We start from the raw sequence: 12,790 nt of genomic DNA on the forward strand, positions 1-12,790 counted from the left end.
TATTTTTTTTAGTAGAGATGGGGTTTCACCATGTTGATCAGGCTAGTCTTGCACCCCTGACCTTAAGTTATCCACCCAGAGTGCTGGGATTACAGGCGTGAGCCACCGTGCCTGGCCTTATATTTATATTCTTGATACGCTTTCTTATTCTCATTTGTCTATAGAATGTTTCAGACTTTCTGAGCAGTTAAAGGATCTGCGAATATCCTTTGCAGAAGAAACAGTTGTTTTTTTTTTTTGCGTTTCTTATTCTTTTTCCCTGTGTGTTTTGGCACAGTACTGGCTGGGACCTCCAGTACTGCGCTGAGCAGAGTGGTTGTAGCTGGAATCTTTGTCTTCTTTTTTTGACTTTAAAAGGAATATTTCTAACATTTAAACACAGAATAAAGATTGCTTTGGGTTTTTGGTAGAAATGTTGTCATCAGGCTAACCAAGTTCCCTTTAGGTTTTAGTTTGCTGAGAAATTTTATTTTAAGCCAGCATTAAGTTTACCAAATATGTTTTTCTTTAATTATTGTGATAATTATTTTTTCCCCTTTTGTCTGCTAATGAAATGAGTGACATTTTTAGATTAAAAAAAAATTACCTTAAATTCCTGACATAAATTCAACTTGATCCTGATGATGATGATGTTTCTTTTCTTTCTTTCTTCTTTTTTTTCTTTTTTTTTTCCTTTTTGAGATAGGGTCTCACTCTGTTGCCCAGGCTGGAATGCCTGGTGCGATCATGGTTCACTGCAACCTCAACCTCCTGGACTCAAGTGATCCTCCCACTTCAGCCTCCTGAATAGCTGGGACTACAGGCGCCCACTGTCATGCTTCACTATTTTTCTTTTTTTTAATTTTTTGTAGAGACAGGGTTTTGTCATGTTGTCCAGGTTGGTCTCAACCCCCTGGGCCCAAGCAATTTACCTGTCTTGGCTTCTCAAAGTGCTGGGATTACAGGTGTGAGTCACTGTGTCTGGCCAAATTTTAAACTTCTAATTCAATATATTTAAAGGACTAAACAACTATTCAGGCTTTCTATTTTTTTAAAAATAGAAAGTCCCATTTTTGATAAATTATATTTGTCTAGGTATTTGGCCATTTTATTTATGTTTTTAAACTTAGGGTTATGCACTTATTAATCATATTCTCTTTGTAGTCTCTCATTAAATTTTCACCATTTTATACCATTTTACCCTGCTTAGTAGCTGTTTTTTTTTTTTTTTTCGAGACGGAGCCTCACTTTGTCACCCAGGCTGGAGTGCAGTGGTGCAACCCTGGCTCACTGCAACCCTCCGCCTCCCTGGTTCAAGCGATTCTCCTGCCTCAGCCTCCCGAGTAGCTGGGATTACAGGCATGTGCCACCATGCCAGGCTAATTTTTTATTTTTAGTAGAGACAGGGTTTCTCCATGTTGGTCAGACTGGTCTCAAACTCCTGACCTCAGGTGATCTGTCCACCTCAGCCACCCGAAGTGCTGGGATTACAGGCATGAGACACCATGCCCAGCCTACCTGGTGGTCTTATTTGTAGAACATCTTAGGCTCAGCTCTCAGTTGCCCAGATGTGGCTCTGGCTTTTCAGGTGGGACTTTTTGCTTGTCCTCAGCCACTGTGTGCTGATTGCAGGCTCCTTGTGAGGCTGTGCCAGCCCTTCAGGATCCCTGGGATGAAGACTTTGATTCTCTACCACCCTCATTTGCTCTTTTCTCTGCCTGGAGAGCTCTCTGTGGAGCTGTTGGCCCACTTTCCGCAAAGAGCATGAGGGCTTCTCCATCTCACCAGTTTCTTCTCTGAGTTCTTTGAGCCAACAGAAGTCCCTCTTCCTGAACTTTTGCACTTGTCTTGTGTGTGTGCTGTGGATGCTCCTGGGAATCATCTTTTCAAGCTGCCTTTCAGGTCCTGGACCCAAGATCTTATAGCAGAGAAGGACCAAGACTCTTGTCAACCAGCTGCCCTGGCTTTCTGGCACTCTCCCTTTCCTGGAAATGACTAGTAATGTCAACAGCTGCCCTTGTGGGTGTTCGCTGTGTGCCAGGCACTGGGCTGGGTACTTTATATACATTATTATATTTCATATTTATTTACATAATTAGATTGGACAGTAACCATTTTTTCTTCACTTGACATGTAAAAATGGAAGTTTGGAGAGAGCAAGTAACATCCCCATGGTCACATACAGAGCTGGGAATTGATCTGGAGTCTGACTCCAGAGCCCATCTCAATCTCTACATGACACTGTGTTCCCCTGAGGATGTTTCATGAAACAAGCAAGAAAAGCCTTCCATGGCGAAAGGTGTTTATGAAACATTGCTGTTTCCACTCATCTCTTGAAGATTCAAAATGCACACAAACATACTGAAGGCCCCGAGAGGTCCTACGGGGAAGAAACCTGTTTATTTTTTTTTGTTTAAACCAGAATTTTGCAGACTCCTTTAAAACACAGAATTCCTCTTCCTCTTCTTTTTTTTTTTTTTTTTTTTGAGACAGAGTCTTGCTCTGTCACCTAGGCTGGAGTGCAGCAGTGCAACCCTGGCTCACTGCAGCCCTCCACCTCCCGGGTTCAAGTGATTCTCCTGCCTCAGCCTCCTGAGTAGTTGGGATTACAGGTGCATGCCACCATACCTGGCTAATTTTTGTACTTTTAGTAGAGATGGGGTTTTGCCATGTTGGTCAGGCTGGTCTCGAACTCCTGACCTTGTGATCCGCCCATCTCGGCCTCCCAAAGTGCTGGGATTATAGGCGTGAGCCACCATGTCCTGCCTCTTTCTCTTCTTCTTAATGGAATACCACTTAATCATCTTGCATACCTACTATTTTCTGAAACACTTTGGCAACCACTATATTAGGCCAGTCTGTTTTCTTTGGACCTCAGTTTCCCCATTTGTTGAAATTAAGGGTTTGGGCATCCCACCACAATGGCATAACTGGTACTTGACTTGCCTTCTAGCTGTAAGCAACCAGAAATCCAGCTGAAGTATAGGAATCAATTGCTTTCAGACACTGAACTATAGGGAGCTCAGGACTGTGGTTCCTGAGAGCAGAGAAACAAATGAGATGAGTCCGTCTTCAAACCATGGCACAGGAAGGTGGAACGCAGGTACAATGGGGCAGCCTCCATGACCTGGTTGGAGTTTGGGGAAGTTGAGCTCATCAGGGGGTCTCCTGATGATCCTGCCTTCATTCTGCCAGTTAGTCGTTGAGTAGGAATTCTAGGCTGCGCACCGGAGAGGCTTCTCACAGGGAGGGGCATTTCAGCTGAGAGTTGAAGGATAAGTATTAGTTCATCAGGCAAGAAAAGTAGGGTAGGAGGGGTTTTGGAGGGAGAAGGCACAGGGAGGAGGGGCAGGTGTCTAGGCCCCACTAACTCTCCCCCACTGGTCCCTGCCAGCTTAGTCTAAGCAGAGATTAGCTCGAAAATATGGGGAGGGCTGGACTTGAATAAGCCCCTTGCAGCCTCACCCAGGACTGGAGGAGGGACGTGAGTACAGGCATGCACCATACAATGAAGTTTTGGTCAACAGTGGGCCACATACACCATGTGGTCCCATAAGATTACAACAGAGCTGAAAAACTCTTATCACCTAGTGACATTGTAGTCGTCATAATGTCATCATGCCATGCATTACTCACTTGTTTGTGGTGATGCTGGAGTAAACCTACTGTACTGCCAGTTGTAAAAAAGTCTAGCACATACAAATATGTGCAGTACATAATAGTTAATAACGACTGTGTTACTGGTTTATGTATTTAATATACTATACTTTTAATCGTTATTTTAGTGTGTACATATTTAAAAAAAAGTTAACTGTAAAACGGCCTCTGGCAGGTCCTTCAAGAAGTGTCCCAGAAGAAGGCACTGTTTTCATAGGGGATGACAGCTACGTGTGTGCTGTTGTCCCTAAGGACCTTCCAGTGGGACAAGATGTGGAGCTAGAAGACAGTGATGCCAGTGATCCTGACCCTGTGCAAGCCTAGGCTGATGTGTGTGTTTGTGTCTTCATTTTTAACAAAAAGATTTTAAAACAGAAAAAAGTACATAGAATAAGGATAAAAAACATTTTTGTATGGCTGTACTATGTGCATTTATATTAAGCTGTGTTATTACAAAAGTCAAAAAATGCAAATGAAAAAATTTCAGTAAGCTAAGGTTAATGTATTTTTGAAGAAAGAAAAATATTTTTAAATAAATGTATTGTAGCTTAAGCATACAGTGTTTATAAAGTCCACGGTAGTGTACAGTAATGTCCTAGGCCTTCAGATTCACTCACCAGTCACTCACTGACTCACCCAGAGCAGCTTCCAGTCCTGCCAGCTCCATTCATGGTAAATGCCTTATACAGGTATACCATTTATTATGTTTTATTATTATTTTTTTTGGACAGAGTCTCGCACTGTCACCTGGGCTGGAGTGCCGTGGCATGATCTCGGCTCACTGCAAACTCTGCCTCCTGGGTTCAAGCGGTTCTCCTGCCTCAGCCTCCCAAGTAGCTGGGATTACAGGTGCCCGCCACCACACCCAGCTAATTTTTTGTATTTTTAGTAGAGATGGGGTTTCACCATGTTTGCCAGGCTGGTTTCAAACTCCTGACCTTGTTATTCACCCGCCTCAGCCTCCCAAAGTGCTGGGATTACAGGCTGAGCCACTGAGCCCGGCCCATTTATTATATTTTATAGCGTATTTTTACTGTGCATTTTCTGCGATTAGATACAGAAATACTTACCATTGTGTTATAATTGCCTATAGTATTCGGTACAGGTTTGTAGGCTCAGAGCAATGTGCTATACCATATAGCCCAGATCCATGGAGTAGGCATCTGGGTTTGTAAATACACTATGGTGTTCGCACAAAGACCAAATCACCTAATGATGCATTTTTCAGAACACATCCCTGTTGTTAAGCGATGCATAGCTATTAAGCAAGTGAATGGGAGCGCGTGTTCCAAGGCAGGTGTGGCTGCTTCTCGGTCCCAGGACCTGATCTCCAGGACCAGAGTGGGACGTCCTTGGGAATGCTGAGCAGAACAGCTGGGGACAGGGTGGTCCCGGGGGTTGGGGGGAGGATGGTTTCCCCAGGTGTGGGGCCACTGTGCACACCTCCACCCGCTCCCCCGTGGCTGTGGCCCTGCACGGGCTGACAGTGGAGCTGCCTGCGCAGAAGAAAGGCTCCCATTCGGGTGCCTGGTGTTAACCTGCAGAGGGGTTGGCAGCAGCTGCTAATTTCCGATTTGCTTGTCTTTGAATGGGGGTAATTGCTGGGAGTTGCCAGTGTTCCAGATTGTTCTCTGGAAGACCGAGAGGAAGAAGGGGCTGTCATGGGCTCTGTGGAGTGCTGCCTTCTGCAGGCTGTGCCGTGAAGCCTCACGGGGTGGAGTGAGGAGATAATGGAATCATAGTCTGGCAGGGCTGCAAGGGCCCTCGGAGGCCACCTGATCTGACCTGCATTCTACAGGTGGAACCCAGATTCAGAGGGAGGGGACGTGCCTGGGGCCACACAGGTGCTTGGCTCCAGTCAGCAAACCAGCCGTCCTTGGCATTGGCTGTGCCTCCCTGCCCCCCTAGGCCTTGAGTCTCTCTGGGGCTCCCCAGGCTGGGGGATGTGTGTCAGGAACCCCTTTGTCTTTCTCTTACTGCAGGAGACCAGCGCAGCGGTGGGGTCACTGAGGCCAGCAGCCTCCTGGGGGGCTCCCCGAGGCGTCCCTGTGGCCGGAAGGGCTCCCCATACCACACGGGGCAGCTGCACCCCGCGGTGCGTGTGGCAGACCTTCTGCAGCACATCAACCAGATGAAGACAGCTGAGGGCTACGGCTTCAAGCAGGAGTATGAGGTGCATGCTGGCCCCGGCCAGCAGGACCCATGCGGAGTCCTAACCTGGCTCCCACTCTCTGCAGACTCTGACCCTTGCCACCCTCAGCCTAGCCCTGGTTGGACCTTTGCTCTGACAGTTTCTAACTCAACCTTTTTCACCTTGACTCTGACTCTCATCCTGATTTCAGACTGATACAGTTTTTCATTCTCACGCTAACCCTGGTTTGAAATCTGACCTTGAATCTTGTCTCCCTCTCTGTGTGGATCGTGATCAGGATCCTTATTCTGTCCCTAATCTGAACCTGCCCACCGACACTGACCTTGACCTAACCCCAGCCTGGCACTGATGTCATGCTAAGCTCCATTTGAACCCTGTGTATCATCCCACCTCTGTCTGGACTCTGACACTGCCTGTATCCTAATCTAAATCTGACCCCCACCTTTACCTTCTTTCTAACCCTTATTCTAAGCCTGACCCTTATTCTAAAATGTCTTTGAACCCTGACCCTCTTTTCCCCTTTTCTCATTTCCCTTCCCTCAACGCGCCTTGGTTTTAACCGTGGTCCCTGGACACACAGTGACACAATGACTTTATCTCAGGCCGAAGTTCAGCTTGAACCTTGCCCTTATGGTTCCACCCCCATCCTACCTACATCATCCCCATTGAGGGGAAAGGGCCCTATGATTGCGGGCCCCTCTTCCCCACTGACCACCACTTTCCCTTCTGGTAGAGCTTCTTTGAAGGCTGGGACGCCACAAAGAAGAAAGACAAGCTCAAGGGCAGCCGCCAGGAGCCAATGCCTGCCTGTGAGTCCTAGGGAAGGGCCTGGGGTCCAGGGCAGTGGGCGGAAGGGCATCAGGAGAGGGAGGCACAGCCAGGGTGAGCTAGGGAAGCCGCAGAGATGATAGCAGCATTGGCCACCTTTATTGAGGGTGCACGCCACGCCCTGTGCTTTTTTCATTTGTTCCCCTTAATTCCCCTCTGAAGTGGGAAATACTATAATCCCCATTTTACAGATAAGGAAACTGAGGCTTGGGAGGTTAAGATTCCTGCTCAAGGTCTCAGAGCTAGTAATTGCCTGAGCAGCATACACCCTTGGGCCTGCTTGACTCCACAGCCCAGACTCTACCCCTGGCATGCCCTGTCTCCCATGGTGCTCAGAGCCTACTGGTAAGCCCTGAGGCTCTAGGTTCCCTGGCTGCCCTGCCTGTGCCCCATCCCTGGCCTCCAGGAATCCCCCCCTGACTGCCCAGCTCTGGGCTCCCCAGTTCAGCCCCTGCGTACCTGCTTTGTGTTTACAGATGATAGGCACCGAGTGAAACTGCACCCGATGCTGGGAGACCCCAACGCTGACTACATTAATGCCAACTACATAGATGTGAGTGCCTTGCCCTGTCATTTCTGCAGACCTGGCCCTGCCCACTCCAGGCTTACTATCCAGGCAGGGCAGAAACCTATCGGGATAAATGGGGATTCAAATGGTTGAGTTCAGAGTGCCCCCATCTCTGCAGTCAGTGCCAGGGAGCTCAGAGCAGGGAGGACAGTGGGCAGCAGCTTCTGGAAGGCTTCCTGTAGGCTGGAGTTGGCCTGAGAGATGAGGTGCTTTAGGGAAGCAGAGTGAAGGGAAGAGGCAGGCAGCCAGGCCGAGAGGCGAGGAAGGCGGGAGGCATGGAGGGCGGGATTCTCACTGTGCACCGTGAGGCTGAAGAGGTAGGCAGGGGCTGGATTGTGAAGGCTGCAAATGGCAGGCTCAGCAGTGGGGGCTTTTTCCTAGGGGCACCGGGGAGTCGTTAAAGTGTTTTGACCATGATCAGAGTGGTCCGTTAAGAATAACAACGCACATTTATCTAGCACATACTGGGTGCCAAGCACTGTGCTAAGCACTTTATACCCAAGATGTCCTTTTCTGTAATCCCTCCACCCACCCTCCGAGGCAGTTAGCACCATGACCTCACTTTAGAGGTGAGGAAACCTGAGCTCAGAGACGCAAAGCTACTTGTCCCAGGTTGCACAGCTAGTGAATGGTAAAGAAAGGACTCAAATCTCAGCCTGTCCGTGTCTTGAAAGCCTTTGCTACTAACTGTGAGGCTGTCCTGCCACCTGCAGCAGCAGCAGGAGTTGGATGGTGGGCGGGGCGTGCGGGCAGAGATAGCGCAGGCAGCCGGGAGGCCTAGGCTTGGGCGTCAAGGAGAGGTGATGAGTCTACTCCCTAGGTATGGAGGAGGGGTGAGACGGGGCAGGGCCTCCAGTCCCTACAGCAAACCAAGTTTGGGAGAGCATCATTTAATCATGTACGAAATATATTTTGAACACTTCCTTTGTGCCACACATTGTGCTGGGCACCAGGGGTAGAGATGTGAACAAGACAGTCGTGGCCTCTGCTTTCCTTGAATGTATCCATTCAAGTGGGTGAGACAGACATGTCTACACATCAAAATGACTTCAGTTAGCTGGCCGGGTGCGGTGGCTCACGCCTGTCATCCCAGCGCTTTGGGAGGCTGAGGAGGGTAGATCATGAGGTCTGGAGTTCAAGAACAGCCTGGCCAACATGGTGAAACCCTGTCTCTACTAAAAATATAAAAATTAACCAGGTGTGGTGGCGCGCGCCTGTAATCCCAGCTATTCGGGAGGCTGAGGTGGAAGAATCGCTTGAACCCGGGAGGCGGAGGTTGCAGTGAGCAGTGATCGGGCCACTGCACTCCAGCCTGGGCGACAGAATAAGCCTCCATCTAAAAATAATAATAATAATAATAATAATAATAATAATAACAACTTCAGATTAGATGAGGAAGCGCAGGCCAGAAGAGAGGTCACACAGCTTGAGTGTTACACAGCAGGCTAGTGGCAGAGCCGGGGCTGCTACAGAGGGCTTCGTGGAAGAAGCAGGCCTGGAGCTGGCTCTAGGTGGCTGGAGAGGAGAGGGAAGGGTGTCCTGGGGGGGTGCTGCCTAAGCAAAGGCCTGGGGGTCAGGTGGAGCAAGGCGCAGGTCTGGAACCGAGGTAGTCAGGGCCTCTGGAGTTGGCCTCTACTCTCCCTCTTTTTCTCCTCCTCCTGAGGCCAGATGTGCCACGCCATGCTTCCCAGAATCCCTTGCTGCCTCCCCCACCCATCCTGTCCCTTGGCTGGAGTCAGGGCCAGGCCCAGCCTTACAGACATGGGCAGCTTTGGTGACAATGGGCCTCTCCTTAGTCTTGCCAAGGTCCCAGTTGGCTTCTCTTGGGCCCTGGCAGGGACATGCCACTCCCCACTCTGGCTCAGGCCGGCTTGGCCTGCCCGTCTCTGCTCTGCCTGCCCTGCTCGCATCACCCATTCTGGCCACTCCTGGGCTCCGTCCACTTCCATCTGCCTCTGGCCTAATATCTGTCTCTTTTGCTTTGTACTGTTCCCTCACTGGAATCATTAAGATTCGGATAAACCGAGAAGTAAGTATCTCTCTCCCCACCTCCTACTCCTCCACTACCTCCTCCTCCTCCCTCTCCTCCTCCTTCTCTCCCTCTGCCTCCTGTCTGTCTGACTGGCTGTATCTCAGACTGTCTCATAGTCTCTGGCTGTCTCTCTCTCTTGTCTCTGTCCTTCCTTTCTACTTGTGTGCCCAGCACCAACTATCCATTTCAGAGCCTGGCCAGGGGCCTCCCAGGGCTGAAGATTGGAGAGTGTTCCTATTGTAAGCAGTTCCCTCCCATCCTCCGCTGCCTTGAGCAGAGGCAACAGTGTTGGGGGTGCTTCCCCTGCCCCATTTTTCACTGGTCACCACTGTCTGTCACCCTCCTTCCCTGGCCCTGCCATTTCCAATGAGTCCTCCATAGCTGCACCTTCTATAGGACCCTTTGGGGGGTACAGGGGAAGTTGCCCTGGAGGGCCCTGTTTCTGCTGCTTAAGGGTCAAGATCTTGGACAGCCCCAGGTCAGCCCCCTAAAACTACTTTCCCTAGGGTCCAAATACCTTTGCGATCAGTTTGACTGAAACTCAGCCCCAACCATTTTACCCTCAATTTAGCATTAATTTGAATGTTTTTTGGTGGGAGCAGTTTGGATGTTCTGTTTTTTAAAATTATGCCATCTTTTAGCCTTTTTTTCTCTTTGAGACTGAGTTTTCCTCTTGTTGCCCAGGCTAGAGAACAGTGGCATGATCTCGGCTCACTGCAGCCTCCGCCTCCGGGGTTCAAGTGATTCCCCTGCCTCAGCCTCCTGAGCAGCTGGGATTACCGGCATGCGCCACCATGCCTGGCTGATTTTTGTATTTTTAGTAGACACGGGGTTCACCATGTTAGTCAAGCCATTCTCAAACTTCCGACCTCAGGTGATCCAACCGCCTTGGCCTCCCAAAGTGTTGGGATTACAGGCATGAGCCACTGAGCCCGACCATCTTTTAGCTTTTTAAAATTAAAAAAACTACCCCAATTCATCTAGCTATTCTCTGGTTTTCTTTCTTTTTTCTTTTTTTTTTTTGAGACAGGGTCTTGCCCTGTCACCCAGGCTGGAGTGCAGAAGTGCGATCATGGCTCACTGCAGCCATGAACTCCTGTGCACAAGCGATCCTCCCTCTTTAGACTCCTGAGTAGCTGGGACTACAGGCATGTGCTGCCATACCCAGCTAATTTCCACCCCCCCCTTTTTTTTTTTTTTAAAGAGATGGGGTCTTCTCAGCGCTTTGGGAGGGCAAGGCAGGCAGATTGCTTTAGTCCAGGAGTTCGAGACCAGTATGGGCAACATAGTGAGACCGTCTCTACAGAAAAATGTAAAAATTAACTGGGTGTGGTGGCTCATGCCTGTAGTCTCAGTTACTGGGAGGCTGAAGTGGGAAGATCACTTAAGCCCAGGAGGTGGAAGTTGTAGTGAGCCGAGGTCATACCATTGCTCTCCAGACTGAGCAACAGAGCCAGTTCCTGTATCAAAAAAAAAAAAAAAAAAAAGAGAGAGAGAGATTGAGAGACAGAGAGAGAAAGAGAGGTGGGGGGGTCTCACTATGTTGCCTAGGCTGGGATTTCTATTTATTTTTAATTTTAATTTTTACCATTTGAGATGGAGTCCCACTCTATCACCAGAGTTTTGACTATGTTTTGGTCATTTTCGTGGGAACAGTGAGCAGGCTGGAGTGCAGTGGCGCACTCTTGGCTCACTGCAACCTTTGCCTCTGGGTTCAAGCAATTTTCCTGCCTCAGCCTCCTGAGTAGCTGGGTCTACAGATGTGCGCCACCATGCCCGGCTAATTTTTGTATTTTTATTAGAGACGGGGTTTCATCATGTTGGCCAGGATTGTCTTCATCTCTTGACTTTGTGATCCGCCCACCTCCGCGTCCCAAAGTGCTGGGATTACAGGCATGAGCCATTGCGCCTGCCTGGGATTTTTAATATGTATATACTATTTTCATAATATTTAATGACCGATGCGATTATTTGCTACTCTGTGGGTGCTTTTCCATTTTGTCTCCTTTTTCCTTTAAAAAATATGTTTCTTGGCAGCCACTCATGCCTATAATTCAGTACTTTGGGAGGCTGAGGCAGGAGGATTGCTTGAGTCCAGGAGTTAGACCAGCCTGGGTAACATAGTGAGACCCTCATTTCTACAAAAGAAAAAAAAATATTAGTTGGGTGTGGTGACCTGTGCCTGTAGTCCCAGCTACTTGTGAGGCTGAGGTGGGAGGACTGCTTGAGCACTGGAGGTCCAGGCTGCAGTGGAGACAGTGGCTTGGAGCGACAGCTGGAGGGAATTGGGCTAGACCTGGAGAAGTTCCAGTGGAGAGGGCTGAGAGTTGCTGGAAGGCTTTTCATCATAAGTCACTTTGGTTTTCCTGGGAACAGTGAGCAGGTGCCCAACAGAATCTCTGAGTGTTCGTCTTGCTCTTATCCTCATATTGCAGAGGAGAACAAGGCTTAGAGAGACTGAGAGGGGGCCGGCAAGATGGACACCACGTGGGGGCTGGTGATGCATAAGCACAGCCCCACCCCAGACCTTTGAATCTGAATCTGCCTTTTAACAAGATCCCCAGAGATGTATGTGCTCAAGAAAGACTGAGAAGCACCCTCTTAGGGCTCAGTTACACAGCGACTACGCGGCAGAGACCCAGGTCCATTCAACTCCGAGACTCAGATTCTTCATAGTCACCTTCTGCCCCAGCAGTTCTTGACTTCCATTTGGTCCACTTGATCCATTTGTATCTTCAAGGATACTGTTTCAGCTTTAAAACAGTAGAAGTAGTAGTACTAGTGGCTCTTACTGATTAAGCACTCATTTTGTACTAGACACAGCGGCAGACATTTAGTGTATTACTTTATTTGCTCCTCACAGCAGCCCTCAGAGGTAAATGCTGTAATGGCTCCATTTTATAGACATGAAAATGGAGGCATAGAGAAATGAAGGGGCTTTTGCTCAATGGCACACAACTAGTGAGAGGTAGAGCTGAGATTTGAACCTTGGCAGTCTGACCCCTGGGCTCCTCGGGCCTGGGAAGTTCATGGGACCGGCAGAGTGGTTGGGAGCCATGTGGAAGGTGTCAACTTGAGGCAGGAGGCTGGGCTAGTTTTCTGGGCGCCAGCCCTGCAGTACTGATTCCCCTTTCTGCATTGCCTGCTTTGGTGCCCTGGGTATCTGGTGAATTCTTGTGCTCAGAAAGATGAGGCCTTGTGGCAGGACCTCCTGGGTGGCTGTGGCCCTGGGGTGGCTTGTGGGGGCGGCGGGTTTCTCTCCTCAGCTTGGGGGCTCTGGGGATGGAGGGTGAAGTAGCTCTTGGCCTCTCTCTTATGGGAGGTGGTACAGGGAAAGTGCTTAGCACAGTATGTGACTGTAACAGGGTCATTATTACTGATTTTACGGGTTTAAAATGTTATCCAAGGGCCATGAGCAGTGCCTGTGTCCATACGTTTCTATCCTGAAGCCCTCATCTAGGCCCTCCACGCCCTGAGTGACTGAGGAGTCGGGGGGTACTGTCCTTTCTGGTTATCCCAAGTGGGGCTAGGATAACTGACAGGCTCTGGTTACCCCACATTTGGGAGCCGGGTT

At 49.2% G+C, this 12,790-nt stretch overlaps 1 protein-coding gene across 1 annotated transcript in view; it reads left to right on the forward strand.

Moving 5' to 3' along the window:
• The window catches only part of PTPRU (protein tyrosine phosphatase receptor type U), a 91,712-nt gene that overhangs the window by 62,915 nt on the left and 16,007 nt on the right, over positions 1-12,790 (forward strand). The window contains exons 16-18 of the mRNA XM_032247581.1: positions 5,619-5,809; positions 6,522-6,597; positions 7,093-7,169. Coding sequence (XP_032103472.1) covers positions 5,619-5,809; positions 6,522-6,597; positions 7,093-7,169 — 344 coding nt within the window. The remainder of the gene's footprint in view (positions 1-5,618; positions 5,810-6,521; positions 6,598-7,092; positions 7,170-12,790) is intronic.

The sequence above is a fragment of the Sapajus apella genome, unplaced genomic scaffold, assembly GCF_009761245.1.
Source record: "Sapajus apella isolate SASKATOON/1434 unplaced genomic scaffold, GSC_monkey_1.0 scaffold62, whole genome shotgun sequence".
Lineage (NCBI taxonomy): Eukaryota > Metazoa > Chordata > Mammalia > Primates > Cebidae > Sapajus > Sapajus apella.